At 43.9% G+C, this 19,841-nt stretch overlaps 1 protein-coding gene across 1 annotated transcript in view; it reads right to left on the reverse strand.

The window, feature by feature from the left end:
• FRMPD2 (FERM and PDZ domain containing 2) overlaps positions 1-19,841 on the reverse strand; it is a 240,287-nt gene that overhangs the window by 59,295 nt on the left and 161,151 nt on the right. The window contains exons 30-32 of the mRNA XM_084845567.1: positions 19,549-19,816; positions 14,884-15,042; positions 9,967-10,141 (exon numbers count right to left, since the gene is read on the reverse strand). Of these exons, the coding sequence (XP_084701693.1) occupies positions 9,967-10,141; positions 14,884-15,042; positions 19,549-19,816 (602 nt within the window). The remainder of the gene's footprint in view (positions 1-9,966; positions 10,142-14,883; positions 15,043-19,548; positions 19,817-19,841) is intronic.

The following is a 19,841-nucleotide window of genomic DNA, read 5'->3' on the forward strand; positions in this document are numbered from 1 at the left end:
CATTAAAATGTATTGATTCATGTGTAGTGTAGTAGTTAAGACAATGTATTAGAGACTTCAACAACCATGATGTTGTTAGATAGTCTTAGGAAACCTACTACATTTCTCTGAGCTGGGCCCCTATCTGTGGTATGGACATTATCATTCTGACCTATTTCACTCAGCAATCACAAGGCGCTGTGAGAAATGTGTTGAATACTCAGCTATATAAATACTCACTAGACACATCAAGTAGTATTATGCATCAAAAGTTGGTGCTGTGGACTACTGCTTTGCCCTATCATGACTGGTGTCATGCCCCCACTGGAGGACTCCTCCTTGGAGGAAGAACTGGAGGACCAGGAACTACCCACCACCAGCAACTCCCAGGACCTGCCAGTAAACCAGGAAGAGCCCAGGCCCTCAGGGGTGACTACCATGAGGGCATCACCAGTGGAGGACAAGGACACTGCCTCAGAGGTGGAGGCAGAGAAATCACCAAGTCCTCAGGAGAGACACTACCTGAAAAGACAGGAACTCAGAAGGAGTGCTAGAATGAGCATCTGGGTTTAAATAAATGGAGCAAAGAATAAAAGGAACCTGGTGGTCGGAGTCTACTACCGGCCACCCAGTCAAGGAGAAGACGAGGATGAAACTTTTAAAAAGCAAATTGCCAATGTTTCAAGGAACCATGATGTAGTAGTAATAGGAGACTTCAATTTCCCTGATATCTGTTGGGAAACAAATTCAGCAAAACATGGCCCCTCCAAGAAATTCCTGACTTGTGTTGCTAATAACTTCCTCCTACAGAAAGTAGAAGAAAGAACTAGAAGATCAGCTATCTTTGACTTGATCCTAACCAACAGAGATGACTTAGTGGATAAAGTAGCAGTTACGGGAACTCTGGGGGAAAGTGACATGTTATACTTGAGTTCTTGGTTTTAAAGGAAGCAAAAGCTGAGTGTAGCCAAACGCGTACCCTGGATTTTAAAGCCAATTTTAATAAACTTAGGACAATTATAAGTAAGGTCCCACGGCAAGCGACTCTAATGAGAAAGGGAGTCCAAGATGGATGGGAGTTTTTTAAAAAGGAAATTCTAAAGGCACAATTGCCCCATGATATCCTGATTAGCAAACTATCTAATAGTGGGGTAGATGAAAGAACTATCAGGTGGATCCACAGTTGGCTACAGAATCAGACTCAAAGAGTGCTTATCAATGGGATCTTCTCAAACTGGGGAGAGGTAACAAGCAGGGTACCACAGGGCTCAGTCCTGGGCCCAGTGCTCTTCAACATTTGTATTAATGACTTGGAGGAGGAGGTGCAGGGAATGCTGATCAAATTTGCAGATGACACAAAATTGGGCGAGAGAGCTAATTCCCTGGAAGACAGAAATGGAATTCAAAGTGATCTTGAGAGGCTGGAGCACTGGGTAGAAAAAAACAGAATTAAATTGAATAGGGATAAATGCCAAGTTCTGCACCTAGGAAAAAGAAACCAAATGCACAGTTACAAGATGGGGGATACTTGGCTCAACAATACAACAAGTGAGAAGGATCTTGGAATTGTTGTCGATCACAAGCTGAATATGAGCCAACAATGTGATGTGGCTGCAAAAAAGGCAAATGCTATTTTAGGCTAAATTAATAGAAGCATAGCTTCCAAATCGCGTGAAGTACTAGTTCCCCTCTACTCAGCACTGGTTAGGCCTCATCTGGAGTACAGTGTCCAGTTCTGGGCACCACACTTTAAGACGGATGCTGACAAACTGGAGAGGGTTCAGAGGAGGGCAACGAAGATGATCAGGGGACTGGAAACAAGGCCCTATGAGGAGAGACTGAAAGAACTGGGTACGTTTAGCCTTGAGAAGAGAAGACTGAGGGGAGCTATGATAGCGCTCTTCAAGAACTTGAAAGGTTGTCACAGAGAGGAAGGCCAGGATCTCTTCTCCATCATCACAGAGTGCAGGACACGGAATAATGGGCTCAAGTTATAGGAAGCCAGATTCCGGCTGAACATCAGGAAAAACCTCCTGACTGTTACAGCAATACAACAATGGACCCAGTTACCTAGGGAGGTAGTGGGCTCTCCCACACTGGATGCATTCAAGATGAAGCTGGACAGCCATCTATCAGGGATGCTTTGACTTGGATTCCTGCATAAAGCAGGGGGTTGGACTCGATGATCTTGTAGGCCCCTTCCAACCCTACTATTCTATACTGTCTTTACTGAAAATCTGTACAAATGCTTGGGCTGGATCTCCCCCAAATCCAACAATTATGAGAGACTTATAGGCGCATTTATATGCGCGGCAAGAAAGGCTATTTTCCTAGAGGATACCGCAAGCAATATATTCCAGGGAGGAATGATACCTGCGAGAACTTGTATCAAGAATTTTTTAAAAATGGGGACCACGATATCGCAGAGGACTTGTTACATAGCCTTGATATAGCACAGCGAGAGAAATGGATGGAGACCGTTGAATCGCTCAGTTTTAAAACGTCTAGTAGAGAAGCATGGTCATTGCTGCGGAAATTAGGGGCAAGTAAGAAGAAAATAAATGATAAGACACACATTTCAGCCAATAAGACTGTGGCACATATATTGTCTACATTTAGAGCTACAAGGGACAAAGTCCATACAAGACAAATTAGACAAAAGCTTAGTGCTCTTAAAACTACGTGTCCTGAACAATCTGAATATTCACACCCTTTTTCCCCCTTTGAAATTACAAACGCATTCAAGGATATTAAAGCTGGCAAGGCACCTGGACATGATGGTATACATCCTGAATTCCTCCTGCATTGTGGAAAATATGCAAAAAGATGGATGGCAGAATTCTTTTTGGATATTATGGAAACAGGTATACAACCACACAAGATGAAGCAAGCAAAAATCATCACAATACTCAAACCGGGAAAAACAAATGACCAACCAAAGAACTATCGACCAATCGCACTGCTGAGCACTGTCTATAAGCTTCTCGAAAGGCTTCTGCATAATAGAATCAGCCAGAAGATACGCCAGATAATTCCAGTGGAACAAGCTGGATTTCGCCCCGCACGAAGCTGCGCTGACTAAGTGCTTTCACTAACGATTTATATAGAAGCAAGATATCAGGCGAAGCAAATAACATCAGTTGCTTTTATAGATTTAAGTGCAGCATATGATACAGTGTGGAGACATGGACTACTTTATAAATTAATACAAGTAACCTCATGCTGAAAAACTACCTGACTTATTGATAATATGCTTGCTGGAAGAACTTTCTCTGTGACTATAGGAGAGGATACTAGCGTCCCTAAAATTTTAAACAATGGACTACCACAAGGCTCGGTTCTTGCACCTCTCCTTTTCAATCTATACATAGCTGACATACCACACACAAAGTCTAGGAAGTTTGGCTACGCAGACGATTGGGCTATAGCCACACAACATAAATCTTTTGAGATAACTGACGATGTCCTCACTTTCGATCTAGACATACTGGATAAATATTTTTGTAAGTGGAGGTTACAGCCCAATCCAACAAAGATGGAGGTAACATGCTTCCACCTTTGTAATAGATCAGCAGGCAGAGAGCTCAACGTTCAATTTAAGGGAAACCAGCTCAATCACAACATGCATCCCAAATATCTTGGGGTCACACTGGATAGGACACTTTCCTATAAGGAACACTTGATAAAGACTGCTGCCAAACTGAGAAGTAGAAAGAACATTCTACACAAACTATGCAGCACTAGCTGGACTCGACAGCAGATACACTGAGAACAACTGCACTCAGTCTGGTTCACTCAGCAGCAGAGTACTGTGCCCCAGTGTGGCTTAATAGTCCACACATAAAAAAGGTCGATATACAACTGTATGAGTCAATGCGTATTGTTAGTGGGTCAATACAATCTACTCCCACATACTGGCTGCCTGTTTTGAGCCATATACCACCTCTGGATGCAAGACGAAAGAGCGCCCTTCTTCAAGAATACCAGAAGATTACTGACAATTTCCAGCTACCAATATTAAATGACGTAACCTACTTGGAGCGAAACAGGTTAAGATAAAGACATCCAGCCATTTTTACCGCTAAAGCTCTTCTAGAAAATGATTTTAATATCCACGACACGTGGAAACAACATGGCTATGAAATTGCCCTCCACAATGCTGAAGCTTGCCCTGCATCTTGGAAAAACCACCTGGATTTGACCAGCCCCGTGTGATATGGACAACCTTGAACCGAATTCGCATGGGTCATGTTAGATGTGCAGATGCCCTTTATAAATGGGGCAAAACAACATCATCAAATTGTGATTGTGGGGCTGAAAAACAAACTATCCAATATATAGTGACAGAGTGTCAAAACCGAGCCTACAATGGAGACTTTGCTGATTTCCTGGCTGAGACAACTGAAGTAAAAAATTATATCTGTAACCTAGACATATGTTTGTAATTTGTTGTTTATTCGGTCAGTCGCTTCCGACTCTTCATGACTTCATGGACCAGCCCACGCCAGAGCTTCCTGTCGGCTGTCGCCATCCCCAGCTCCCCCAAGGTCGAGTCCGTCACCTCCAGAATATCATCCATCCATCTTGCCCTTGGTCGGCCCCTCTTCCTTTTGCCTTCCACTTTCCCTAGCATCAGCATCTTCTCCAGGGTATCCTGTCTTCTCATGATGTGGCCAAAGTACTTCAGTTTTGCCTTTCATATCCTTCCCTCAAGTGAGCAGTCTGGCTTTATTTCCTGGAGTATGGACTGGGTTGATCTTCTTGCAGTCCAAGGCACTCTCAGAATTTTCCTCCAGCACCACAGTTCAAAAGCATCTATCTTCCTTCGCTCAGCCTTCCTTATGATCCAGCTCTTGCAGCCATAGGTTACTACGGGGAATACCATTGCTTGAACTATGCGGACCTTTGTTGTCAGTGTGATGTCTCTGCTCTTCGCTATTTTATCAAGATTTGTCATTGCTCTCCTCCCAAGAAGTAAACGTCTTCTGATTTCCTGGCTGCAGTCAGCGTTTGCAGTAATCTTTGCGCCTAGAAAGACAAAGTCTGTCACTGCCTCCATGTTTTCTCCCTCTATTTGCCAGTTATCAATCAAGCTGGTTGCCATAATCTTGGGTTTTTTTAGGTTTAACTACAACCCAGCTTTTGCACTTTCTTCTTTCACCTTCATCATGAGGTTCCTCAGCTCCTCCTCGCTTTCAGCCATCAAAGTGGTTTCATCTGCATATCTGAGATTGTTAATGTTTCTTCCAGCGATTTTAACTCCAGCCTTGGCTTCATCAAGCCTCGCACGTTGCATGATGTGTTCTGCGTACAGGTTGAATAGGTGGGGTGAGAGTATACAGCCCTGCCGTACTCCTTTCCCAGTCTTAAACCAGTCCATTGTTCCGTGGTCTGTTCTTACTGTTGCTACTTGGTCGTTATACAGATTCCTCAGGAGGCAGACAAGATGACTTGGTATCCCCATACCACCAAGAACTTGCCACAGTTTGTTATGATCCACACAGTCAAAGGCTTTAGAATAGTCAATGAAACAGAAATAGATGTTTTTCTGAATCTCCCTGGCTTTCTCTATTATGCAGCGGATATTGGCAATTTGGTCTCTAGTTCCTCTGCCTTTTCTAAACCCAGCTTGTACATCTGGCAATTTTCGTTCCACGAATTGCTGGAGTCTACCTTGCAAGATCTTGAGCATTACCTTACTGGCATGTGAAATAAGTGCCACTGTTCGATAGTTGGAACATTCTTTGGTGCTTCCCTTTTTTGGTATGGGGATATAAGTTGATTTTTTCCAATCTGGTGGCCATTCTTGTATTTTCCAAATTTGCTGGCATATGGCATGCATCACCTTGACAGCATCATCTTGCAAGATTTTAAACAGTTCAGCTGGGATACTGTCGTCTCCTGCTGCCTTGTTATTAGCAATGCTTCTTAAGGCCCATTCAACCTTACTCTTCAGGATGTCTGGCTCTAGCTCACTGGCCACACCGTCAAATTTATCCCCCATATTATTATCCTTCCTATACGGATCTTCCGTATATTCTTGCCACCTTTTCTTGATCTCTTCTGCTTCTGTTAGGTCCTTGCCATCTTTGTTTTTGATCATACCCATTTTTGCCTGGAATTTACCTCCGATGTTTCTAATTTTCTGGAAGAGGTCTCTTGTCCTTCCTATTCTATTATCTTCTTCCACTTCCACGCATTGCCTGTTTAAAAATAATTCCTTATCTCTTCTGGCTAACCTCTGGAATTTTGCATTTAATTGGGCATATCTCCCCCTATCACTGTTGCCTTTTGCTTTCCTTCTTTCTTGGGCTGCTTCCAGTGTCTCAGCAGACAGCCATCTTGCCTTCTTGGTTTTCTTTTTCTTTGGGATGTTTTTTGTTGCCACCTCCTGAACAGTGTTTCAAACTTCTGTCCACAGTTCTTCCGGGACCCTATCTACTAAATTTAGTCCCTTAAATCTATTCTTCACCTCCACTGCATATTCATTAGGAATATTAGTGAGCTCATATCTAACTGATCTGTGGGTCTTCCCTATTCTCTTTAGTCTGATTCTAAATTGTGCAATAAGAAGTTCATGATCATCTGAACTACAATCAGCTCCAGGTCTTGTTTTTACCAACTGCATAGATGTCCGCCACCTTTGGCTACAAAGGATGTAGTCAATCTGATTTCGGTGTCACGTTTGTAATATTCCTGTCTATATTTTATATTTTACATTTTATATTTATTATGCTCTGTTTTTATTGTAACGCGATGTAAATGTGCCATACGATAAATAAATAAATAAATAAATAAATAAGATTCTATGAATGAGCCAGAAGCCTCCTTGTGGGAAAAAAGTCTACTTGCATGTAGGAGGCTTGCATGCAAGAAAGACCTTTTCAGCTGCAGTCACTAACAGCTCACAGGCTTTGGTGTGGCTCTGAGGTCCTCTGCATAACAACAGCCGCCTAGGGCTGAGATTGATCCTGGAAACAATGTTAACCAGACCTTCCTGAATCCAGATTGTCTTTGGACTGCTTCCTTGACTGATTTCTGATGTGAATATTTCTGGACTGGATTCTGCCCCTCCTTCTACCTGATCATTTGTCACCTAGATTTTGGCAAACAAGAACATTAAATTCTACAGACTGCATTTGCAATTTGATCCAGTAATGCTTGTTAACAGGATAGAGAGATGTTTTGCCTGTCTTTACAACTCTTGTATATTTTAACGCAGCTGGTTCAAAAATTGACATTTTCTGCACCTTTTGCTGTATAATTTTTGCTATGTTTTGTGATTTGTTATAAATGTTTTATAGATCGTATTACTATTTTTTACTTGCACCATTTACTATGCAATTTTAAGCCACGTTTTATCGTATTTTATAAGTCTCATTATATTATTGTTACTTGTGTAAGATTTGGAGTTTGTCCTGATCTCTCATTCTCCTTGTAGCCTTCTACCTGCTTTGGCTCATATGTAAGATGTGCCTGTTCTAGGGACGGCATGGGCATCCAGGATGAGGGTGGAATCCGATGGACTTCCCACCACTTGCTCCTCGGGGCCCCATTCGCCGAGCCACCTCTGCCACCTGCCTCTGCTTGCTGCGCGACCTGCTGGAGGGCTCAGTGAGTGGCCAAGGAGCATTGCAGGGCCACCCGTCCTTGTAGACAGCCACGGTTATGAGCAAAATGGCGGCTTGTTCCCCATTCTGCATAAGGCCTCTTTTACGGAAATAGCAGCCGACTTCGCTGCTTCTCTGATGCCTGTGTAACTTCACTGTATTGTGGCTGCACGATCAGGGTATCATGATCCTTGTCTGATGCTTGCATAACTTTGCCACTTCTCTGATGCTTAGGGATGTACGAATTGCGTACCTTCGATGCTGCTTGACTTCCGCAGTTTGTGGCCAGTGCTCCGTTCCGCCATTCACAAGCCCCCGGAATTCTCCTCTTTTTTTCCCACTCCGAAAATTACGAAGATAAATCCGTACCAACAACTGTAATTCTGGTGCCCAGCCACCTCCGTGAGTCTGCATAATTTCCGTAAGAATCGCTATTTTTCGTAAATATTTACGTATTTTTCCCCCTTGCCCTGATGTGCAGTAATTACTTTCAGCCAAAACACTTCCTCTTCCTTGTAGGGGCTTCCCAAAAGAAGGCTGCCTTAGGTGTGCCTGAGTGATAAACTATTTGTTTAAAGCAAGCAACGGTGTTTTAAAGAAAGAAAAAACCTTTTAAAATGACCGTGCCGGTCCTGGAGCCCTGCACGAGGTATTATTCTCCCTGCAAAGCTTTATATTTCCACATCCAGCATTGTTGTTGATGTTGTGAGGCTAAAATGGAGAGGAGAACCAACTCTGTGCATGTCTACTCAGAAGTAAGTCTTATTGAGTTCAATACAACTTACTCCTACACATGTCAGCACCCCACTTGCCCCCAGCTCAGCTTTGTATTTCCACATCCAGCTCATTATCAAACCTCCTGTTAGTTATCTCAGAAGACCCTTGGGTGAATGGGGGGGAGGTGGTTTCCAGGGAAACAGCTGCATTGGGGGAGAAGCTACACACACACACACACACACACACATAATGGAAGAATATAGTTCTTCATATTCCGTGGTATGTTTATTCCTCATTTTGTCCATTCCCTGAGCATGTGCAGAGTGTGCTCTTTATTCAAAGAAAGAGAAGCTTTCTAATCTTTCTGCTCATGCTACATTTGTACAAGTGTCACTGCTTCAGAAAGAACACACAAACAATGTGTGTGGTTGAGACACACACCAGTCACCCAGTGAGCCTCCATAGCCAAGTGGGGACTAGAACCCCCCATCTCCCAAGTCCCAGTCCAACACTCTAACCACTAGGCTACACTGGCTGTCTAAGCACTATACCACACTGCTGTTATGAAACTCATGAAAAAGAGACAGTATAATGGAAAGTTCTTTCTGAAGTAGTTACACTTTCTGAAGTAGTTACACAAAAGATGTTGTGCTAGTGGAGACTAGGTTCTGAATTATGCTCAAGAGAAGAATTCAACTAAAGTTATATTTGCACAAGTGTGGTTGCGCAAGCACTTTCCCATAACTCTTGTGCAACACATTGTGCGTTCCACTGGTGCAACACATTGTGCATTCTGTAGGGATGTCAGAGAATTCCGCCACAGATCTCGGTGAGGCTGAATGCCAGTGCATTCGGCCCCGCGAAATCTGTGGCGGAACGAAGCCCAAACGCCCCCCCACCCCGCGAAAGGCGCGCGAAACAGGACACCTACCTGCTGCCGTTCGCGCTGACTTGCGAATGGTGCCCATGGCCGCGATTCGCTTCATCACTATACCCGTGATAGGCTACAGGGACACCATTTGCGTCCCTGCGGAAGCCGTGATAGGCTGCGTAAGTATTTACGTAGCCTAACATGGCAAAAAAAAAAGGGAACACAAATGGCAGCTGCCGTAGCCGCCACCATTTGCGTTTGCTGTTTTTTTTTTTTTTTTTGCCATGATAGGCTACGTAAATATTTACGTAGCCTATCATGGCAAAATACAGGGACGCAAATGGCAGCAGCTACGGCAGCCTCCATTTGCGTCCCTGCAGGCTGCCCAGTGGCCGGATGTCCGGCTGCGGGCGGCCCCGGCCAGCGGCTCTGCGGAATCGCCACGGAGCGGAGCCGGCCATAGAGAATTTCGGGGGGAGGGACGGAGCCCATCCCCCCCACCGTGAATGTCACCCTTCAAAAAGGTAAGTGACTTTCATACATCCCTAGCATTCTGCTTGTGCAATCCACTAGTCAGTTACGCAACTGCTTGCACCCATTGTGCAATGTGTTGTGCCACCAGTTGCACAACTGCTTGCACAACCAGTTGCACAAACATAATGGGCAATCACTTGCACAACAGAAAGATTCAGCGGAGCTCCCCTAGCACTACTGGAGTTTGCATAATGTGATCGGTGGACACTGCCCTAGGACTGCAAACACAGAAATTCTCCACAGTGTGCTACATACCAAGTTGTCCATGGTCTCCCCTGTTGATTATGATTTCAGGAATCTCATCAGGTCTTAGAGAAGTATTACTCTCCAGAGTAATCCGTCCAACCACCAAATTCAGATCATGGGGGGAACTGTGCAACAGAGCCAAGGTCTCCTCAGATGAAATAGTCGTAGCGTCAATCCCATTCACCTGAGCCACAAGGAAAGGTCCTGATGACATACTGCTTACATGTGCCAAACAAAAGGAGGAGGCCCCTCAAGTAAAGATACAAAATAAACACATCAATGGACCATACGAACAATAGTATTGTGTGAAAATAGAAGGTACATGAATAATGACTGGTGATAATCAAATTGGTAATCAAATAATCAAGTAAAAATCTCTGTGTACAATCAAAAATACATATTACATATTGTATACACAACAATGCTGTAATAAACACAAAGTCTGTTTTACAAACAAGGCATAAGAGCAATAGAGTAATAAATTGCATTACAAACCAGGAGCAAATCATAAGGTTTACTGGCCACCTTCACACATTGTTTTTTTAGCAGGAGCGTTCTTCTTTAATCACTGGTTTTCACGGGAGTTTTAAACAACGACGCTGCTCTCCTGCTGCTATCTCACAACTTCCCCTCCCTCTTCCCATGTTATCTGAGAACAGGGAAAACCTGGCATTTTCTGTGTTTGTGATTGAAATCGCCATTTCCCCCTTGTGTATTTCCCCTTTAGTGCTTTGTCCTGCTTTGTGTGGGCGTGTGCTAGGGGCTGTTGCTGGGCGGTGTTGAATAACATTGTCATGACAACAAATCGGGAGTGGGGGCGCAGGTCACTGACCACACTTCCAGTGACCATTTCTGCCTCTCTCCCATTCCACTACAAGCTCTTGAACTGTAAAGTGGTTAACCATCCCAAATGCTTCTCCAAGATCCCCCTGAACACAGCAATGCTTACTTCTGAGTAAACTCTTTGGCTGTAAGGCTTTCCTGGGAGTAAGTACCACTGAAATCTGTGTGGCTTGCTTCTGAGTAGACAAGCATAGGAGTGCACTGTAAGCCTACTTAGAGTAGCAGTCTTAAGGTCTTCTATCCCCTTCATTGCATGTACTTGGAACCTCCCCCTCCCACTGACTTCACTGACTGCTTCTTCTCCCTTTTGCTTACCAGATTGATAGGCTTTTTTCCTCCCTGGGTTGATGGGGGAGTCTCCCTTCTCAGCCACGCAGGAGAAAGGCTTGATAGTTAGGATTTGAGTGGGTATTAAAAGTGCCTTTTCTCTTCCCCTGAATAGGGATGTACGAAAGTCACTTACCTTTTGACGAAATGTGATTCGAGGTGGGGGGAAGGCGCCCCGTCCCTCCCCCCAAAATTCTGGCCAGGGGGGAGGCGCCCCGTCCCTCCTCCCCGAAATTCTGGCCGGGGGGGAGGCGCCCCGTCCCTCTCCCCCAAAATTCTGGTTGGGGGGGAGGCGCCCCGTCCCTCCCGCTGCGAATCCTGGCCGGCCAGGTTTGCAAATGGTGGCGGCCATAGCCGCCGCCGTTTGCGTCCCTGCAGTCAGCTGTGATAGGCTACGTAAATGTTTACGTAGCCTATCACGGCTGAGTAAAAAAAAAACCAAAACACCGTGCGTACGCAAATGGCGGCACCCATGGGCGCCGCCATTTGCGTTCCTTATTTTGGCACGTCTAGTCTACATAAACATTTACGTAGACTACGGCGAAAATAAGGGGAACGCAAATAGCGTAGACGCAACGCTATCTGTGTTCCCCTTATTTTCGCCGTAGTCTACGTAAATGTTTATGTAGACTAGACGTGCCAAAATAAGGAACGCAAATGGCGGTGCCCATGGGCGCCGCCATTTGCGTATGCGTGGTTTTGTGTGTTTTTTTTACTCAGCCGTGATAGCGGTACTATCACGGTATTTTTAAAAATCTAACCGTGATAGGCTACAGAAATCTTTACGTAGCCTATCACTTTTTTTTTTTTACTGGAAATGGCGGCGGTGGCAGCCAGTCAGAAGACCTGCCGCAGCCGCTGCCACCGAACTGCCGCCGCCAGGGAGATTCGCCCAAGGTAAGTCCCATCCCGGGGGGGGGGCGGGGGGGGCAGACCATTTCGCCACCAATTTTGGGGGGCTGAATGTGCTGGCATTCGGCCTCCCCGAGATTCATGGTGAAATTCTCTGTCATCCCTACCCCTGAACAGATTCATCATGCAGAGCTTGGAATGGTCATTTTTAATGGTTTCTTTTTTGTGTGTGGAGTTGTTTTAGATAAGGCAGTAATGCTGAGGTGGTTTTCCATAGTACTCCCTCCCACCTAGCCAGCCACTATCTCTTCTCCTAGCCCACCTTGCAGGGTCGTTGGGAAGCCAGAATAAGGGGGAAGAACAACAACAGCGCCTGGGGGGGAAGCAAGCTGGGTCTAATGAAGGTGTCTCCGTGAAGTGGTCACCTGGGGTGGGGGGGCTGCTAGGGATGGCTTGGTGCATTGCCTGTATACAATTCCATTTGTGGATTTCTTACTTCTGTAGTTGGGAACTCGGAAATCGGTATACCCTTCAAACTCAGAAGTGCAAACAGTGTACTGCATTTAATTCCATCACACACTGGCATATTTAGCAGAGAAAGACTAGAAGCAACAGTACCCTCGGGGTAAGCCACCGAGAAGACTCTCTTCTCTCCCCCTCACCACAAAGCCAGAGGGGGGCAGGGACTACCTCCCATAGCCCACTATCCTGTTCTCTAGAAGGGCTTCCAACTTCCCTTCTGCTGTGGAGGAGTGGAGGGATGGGAGGAGCCATCAATCATGTTACAGGAACCAATGATCAGGGGAGGGGAGGGGGCATGGGGCCAGCTGCCCTCTTCTGTCCTGATTTTTCCATGCAGCCCTGAAAAGGTATAGGGCGGAGGGAAGCGCTATGAGAGATGCCTGTATACAGGGCCAGTCTAAATTCCAGAAAGGATCTGGAATAAAAAGGACTGGTTTGTAGTAGAATAAAATGCCAGGTGTGAAGACAGCCACTGATATTCACTTCAAAAACTGCAAAAATAGTCCTGTGAAACAAATTGCCAAAGGTTGTGCTTTTCCTGGAGAATATTCCTAATTTTCCTAATATAGCTAAGTAACAAACCAAAATATTATAATTTGTACCTAACTGCAATCATGTAAAGCTTTCTGCATGATGTAAGGGTGGCCTTGGAAACCTTTGGTAAGATATTTCCTTATGACATGCAGAAAGTTTTACATGATTGTAGTTAGTTACAGATTATAACTCGAACTGTGGTGCTGGAGAAGACTCTTATGAGTCCCCTGGACTGCAAGGAGGTCAAATCAGACAACCTAAAGGAAATCAACCCTGACTGCTCATTGGAAGGACAGATACTGAAACTGAAGCTCAAATATTTTGGTCACCAAATGCAAAGAGAAAACTCCCTGGAAAAGACCCTGATGCTGGGAAAGATTGAAGGCAAAAGGAGAAGGGGACAGCAGAGGATGAGATGGCTACATAGCATCACCAATGCAATGAATATGAACTTGAGCACACTCCGGGAGAGAGCGGAGGACAGGAAGGCCTGGCATGCTATGGTCCATGGGGTCACGAAGAGTCGGACACGACTGAACGACTGAACAACAACAGATTATAACAGTTTGTTTTGTTACTTTGCTATTTTGAAGATCTCAGGTAAAGTGAACAATAAATCTTATAATGTTTTGCTCTTGGTTTGTAATGCAGTTTATTACTCTATTGCTCTTATGTTTTGTTTGTAAAACAGAGCACAGTAATTGGGAGGAACAAGCTTGGCTACCACCCATAACACATAAAGAAACTAAGATAATTGGTTTCTTTCTAAAGATTCTTTAGAACAGAAATGAAAATACAATCCAGAGTTTTGTGACAATATACAATTGATCAGTATTACAGCAGCTTGTTAAATAGTGGCTGTTCATCACAGCATTGTTGTGTATACCATATGTAATATGTATTCTTAATTACATGGCTGTTTGTACACTGAGTATTTTTACTTGATGTATAGGTGTTATCAATCTGATTATCACCAGTGATTATTTATTCATGTATCTTCTGTTTTCACACAATAAAATTGTTCTTATGGTCCATTGATTTGTTTATATTGCTTACATGAACATGCTTCAAAATGTCAAACTTGATAAAACTATGTCCAATAGCTTCCATCATGTATTTGTTGAAAAGGCTTCAAAATTATTTTCAGTCTAACAATACTACAAGGTCTCATTTTTGTTTTTTCTAGAGTCCACACTTTCAAATATATAAATATATTTTTCTCTCTCTTTAATGGGAAAATAAGAAAAAGGAAAGACATGTCCATAGACCGAAGCCCTATCCAGGTAGTAGGAAAGTGTGTAGCCTATATGTGTGAGAAGGGAGAGCGTGCCAGCTTCACCCCCTCATCACTGGTTTCCATAACCCACTACCCATGGAGGCCGAATTTCTGAAGGGGAGGGCCTCCAATATCCCTGGAGGCTTTCCATGTAATTTGGAACCCTAGAAAATCAGCATTCAGAATTGTGTGGAGCCTCCATGGATACAGGAGGCTCTCCCCTTTGGAAAGTCACTCTCCGTGTGTAGAGGGTGATCAAAATTACAATGGGGGGGCGGTTTGAGGCTAGCACACAGGTTTAGCTTCGCATTCAGAATCCCCCCGCCCTTTTCTCCATGTTTCAGAGGAAATTCCAAGATGTCCCATGAGTTTTATCAATATGAATTTGGTACTAAAACCAGAGGAAAGAAGAGAGAAAGAGGATCTGGAAATGGAAATATTTTTCTTCCATTGCTCCATTAATCCCACATGTCTGAGATCAGGGTGGGATCTGAAAGCCAATTAGACACGTCTCTATTAAAACTGAGTCTCTTAAAGGGTAGTGTAACCAGAGGGAAAAAGCCTTTTTTTACCATAAGGATTCGATCTCCTCTTTGCAGCCGTCCATCTGATATAGCAGGTTCTCCCAGGATCTCTGCTACGTACAGGATGTTGTCCGTTTTATTAACAACTACAGTGAATCCATAGCCCTTGTTCACTGACCTTCTCAGTGTCACATGTAACTTGGTTTCCTGTATAAGAAAGAATAAGGTTTACTGGCCATTTGTAGGTCTATAATGCTCACTGTCTGTATATTTGTTCAAATAGGGGAGCAACCAAGGCCCATCTTTTCATGTGGCAAAACAAAAAGCAAAATGACTCTGGGCTGTAGCTATATTAATGATTTTTAAAACTTCCTGTCTTTAAGGAACCCGTACTCCATTGATTTGTCTTCCAAAAAATTCCCATCTTTGCTGTAGACTCTTGAGGATTCTGAGGTGTGTTCTAAAGCAGCCTCTGTTTGTTAGTGCCCTAGATGAACTTTGAAGCTGCTGTAGAATGCATTCAGTACCCCCCTGCAATTGCACATTGCACAGCAAGATATTTAATCATGGTTTTGCGGGAATCTGGTATATCACTGTTGAACTTCTACTCAAAAAGTTTTAAAATACCCAATTTTTCCCCACCATGGCATTTTGGCAGCAAACTGCTAGTTATGGTTTTAAAAAGGAGTCAGTTTTTCCAGGCACCAAATTTTGGCAGTGCACCAGTGGTGCAGCTCCTGGTGGGGTCCAGGGGGGCAATGCAGTCTCTCAACCCCTGGAAGTTGTTCACCCTGATATAGACCAAAACCAACAAAGCATCTTCTGGCACCTTAAAGAGGAACATTCTGCCACCTTATTCTGGCATAAGCTGTCCATGCTCTGATAACCTCTCATCGGGATTAGTGCAGTGCATTATACATGGGGCTGTTTTTGAAAACGGTCCGGAAAGTTCAGCTGGTCCAAAACAGGGCAGTAAGATTGTTTACAAGGACTGGCCAACGAGATCATATTATTCCAGTACTTTCCCAGCTGCACTGGCTACCAGTCCCTTTCCAGGCCCAATTCAAAATGCTGGTATTAACATCCGAAGCCGTAAATGGCTTGGGACCAGGTTACCTGAAGGATCGCCTCTTCCCATATGTACCTGCCTGGACCCTAAGATTTTCTTCAGTGGTCCTCCTCCAGGAGCCCCTGCCAAAAGAGGTAAGGCGGGTGGCTACCAGGAAAAGGGCATTTTCTGCTGTGGCACCCCGTTGTGGAATGAACTCCCTAGAGAGGTTCGCCTGGCACCTACGTTGTACGTTTTCCAGTGCCAGGTGAAGACATTTTTGTTTTCCCAGGCATTTTTAGCATTTTAGCAGTCCAGGTTTTTTTAGCTCTGCTGTCTTAAATCTGCTATTGCGTTTCAAATATCTGCACTGCTGCTAGTTTTACTCTGGTTGTATTTTTATTCTGTAGTTTTAATCTATTATATTTTATATTGTATTTTCTGTTGTATGTTTGTGGTTTTAATTTTGTGAACCACCCAGAGAGCCTCGGCTATTGGGCAGTATAAAAAATGAAATAAATAAATAAATAAATAAATAGGCTTTTGTGGACACTATAAACTTCATCAAAAGTGTCCATGAAACTTACCCCAGAATAAATTTTAGGGTGCCATAGACTCTTCGTTGATTTTGCTGCAACAGACTAACACAGCTACTCTTCTGGAAACAATATAGTCCAGTAATTTCTGAATGATGTGGGAGAGAACTTCTGTATGCTGAATGAAATAAATAAGAGGAGGCTGCCACAATGTTCCTGAATGAGCCACTGCCCTGCCCTGACTTCCTTTCAATCAGACTCTGATGGGGATGGGGAGATTCTGCTGTGACTTGGCATGGGGTATGACTGGATAATGAAATAAATCCTGGCATAGACATCCAGCAGAATGGCCCTCATAGTAGGAAGCACATCCAGAACTCTGCTCCATGCACGCATGTATCCCATCACACAGCTGGTGGGCTTCTCTGGGATGGGAACTTCTTGCATACTCTTAAAAGTTTAAAAAAATCAAGAAGCAGAGACATCACCTTGCCGACAAAGGTCCCTCTAATCAAAGCTATGGTTTTCCCAATAGTAATGTATGGCTGTGACAGCTGGACTATAAGGAAGGCTAAGCGCCAAAGAATTGATGCTTTCGAACTGTGGTGCTGGAGAAAACTCTTACGAGTCCCCTGGACTGCAAGGAGGTCCAATTAGTCAGTCCTAAAGGAAATCAACCCGGAGTGCTCATTGGAAGGACAGATACTGAAGCTGAAGCTCCAATATTTTGGCCACCTAATGCGAAGAGAAAACTCCCTGGAAAAGACCCTGATGCTGGGAAAGACTGAAGGCAAAAGGAGAAGGGGACGGCAGAGGATGAGATGGCTACATAGCATCACCGATGCAATGAATATGGACTTGAGCACACTCCGGGAGAGAGCGCAGGACAGGAAGGTCTGGCGTGCTATGGTCCATGGGGTCACGAAGAGTCAGACATGACTGAACGACTGAACAACAACAAAGGCTGAAGTATGCCTTCAGTTTTAATTCAGAGAAAAGTGTGTCTCATTTATCAAATATTTGGGAGACATTGCTGTAAGCATAAGCAAGTGCATCCTACCTTTCGCATTCCATACAAGAGTGGAATCTGGAGAACAATGACAAGATGGACAATCTTTACTAGTGATGTCAGAATATCCTAATTAATTACTGTCCAACAAAGGATAGCATATTCTTTTTCCTCCTTTTTGGTGAGGGAAATGTCTCCTTCCAATGGACCTCAGCCTAGCTCTGGCTCTTATCCCTAGCCAACTCCCAATACTTATTACTATTAATTGCCATTTTTTCACCAATAGTCTGTCACCTACCAGCTTCCCCTGATTTCCACATCTACCCAGTCAAATATAACTTTATATCACCAGGTTCTGGACCCAGAAAGCCCAGTGACCTTCCCCAGACTAGGGGATTCAAGCCACGTTCCCTTAACTGAGGAAAAGAATCTTCCTTCCTGCTTCTGAAACCACTTGCAATTGAAGGGATCTTCTTTTGATGGTGATTTCTCACCAGAGGGGTGCCCATATCAGAGGAAAAGGAGAGTAGATCAGGATCTGTCTGCAGAAGAAAAATTCCTGAGAGAACTGGATCTGGAGATGAGGACTTGGTGGAAGATGGGAGCGGAGAGGCCTCACTTTAGTCTGAGTTGTTGTTGTGCTCAGTTATTATGGCTTAGTAGCACAACATTATCCATATACATAGTGAAGACTACTTTTAGCTGGCACGTTACGGTCGAGCCATATTGTTGAAGAGTGTGGGGATGCCCTTCTACCTGCTCGGGAAGCAGCACGCACAGAGAAAACATCAATCCTACAAAGCCAGTCTCCATTGCCTCTCAGCTGTCCAAGGGCTTAATTTTCTTCTTGCCACAGTCAAAGCAGCAAGTTTTGAGATAGAATTGAAAAGACAAAAGATACCAACACAGGCTCCATTCAGGCATACCACAAGCAGTATGGGAGCTGCGTTCATATGGACAGATCCTATACTACAGTACATGTGTGAATAGGACAGGGACCTCACATGGGTCCTTCCCATCCAATTTTTGCCCTATCCATATATTTCCCCTTTGTATGCATTAATGAGGCCACGGTGTTTGGGGACACATATGGAGAAATCATTAAAGATGATTCAGGAAGCAGATACACATAGCATAGAGTGACAAGGCCAGGCCTTCAGTAAAGTTTGTGGGTTAAACTACTATGAAAGGACGTGTAGAGTAGGGAGCTGATATAATGTAGAAGTAAAGAAAATTAACAAAATCCATCTACAATACATTAACAATATTGACCTACCTTATAGGGTTGTTGTGAAGATGATAAGAACATGTATATGAAGTGTTTTGAATACTCTAAACTACTATATAAATGCCAACTAGCAATATTAGGAATTGTTAGGGCCTTTCTATTTTTGGTGCCATAAATGTACATATATTAGTTTCTGGTTCATTATATCTGCCTGACTTTTTTTAATCTGTTCTTCTTATTATTTTGTTCTTTTTGTGAAAAATGGAGGACCCGCCCACCTGCCCAAACCTTATGGCACAGTAAACAAGTTGTGCTATGTTGATTTTTCCTAATTGCAGTACCCTTGGATACGACAATCAGCATCACCACCACCCCCATATTGTGCATTCATTGACACTGTAATAGCTGTGAGCAACTGTGAGTTGAGTGTCTCAGATACCTCCTGCATAATGTTTGCAATATGATTAGCAGTAGGCAATGCCCTCTTTTGTGACTTTGTGACTCCTCCGCCCTCTTTTTTGTGACTTTTTAGTAATTCATTTTAGTGATGCATATCCCTTGCACAGAACCACACATCTAGCCCAACTGTTTGGGGGGAAAAATAGGGTGGGGAGGGCAATCAGCAATATGGCAAACACTTCCTCCACACAAAAGCTAAATAGTAACTTGTGGTAGCTGAAAAGTAACTTGCTGATGCTTGTCTTGTCTTTCAAAAATCAAGTGTGGAACAACATTTGTCACTCAAGATGGTGTTTGAGGACTCAGAGGCTTTTCAGCAGTTTCAGTGCTTATGTCCAGCTTGAGGGCATATTTTGCCAGATAAGACTGTATTTTCTTGTGAACATCCATTTCATTTTGTATTGTTCTTACTGCATTAATATCACAGACATACCCTGACATTCCACTGCTCTTTCACATCTCTCTCCACCTCTTCTATATCTTCCCATTCGCTGTCACTAGTGCACTGTTCGTGGCTAAGAAAGGCTGCTAAACCTGGGCTAAGTTCATTTTGCTCTGGAATGGGGCCTGTCTCCAATCTCCCTGGGGTGTGGGATGTTGAATTGATAGTAAGATACTCTTCATCCATTAGTGTGGGAGTAAGGGCCTCAGGTAGACAGTCCTTGGTAGACAGGTCCCCATCACTCTTGTCAAACATAGGGCTGAAAAACAAAGTCAGAAAAAAGA

The sequence above is a fragment of the Heloderma suspectum genome, chromosome 3 (genome assembly GCF_057233095.1).
Source record: "Heloderma suspectum isolate Gila_16-S chromosome 3, 16-S_ref, whole genome shotgun sequence".
NCBI classification, from domain to species: Eukaryota; Metazoa; Chordata; class Lepidosauria; order Squamata; family Helodermatidae; genus Heloderma; species Heloderma suspectum.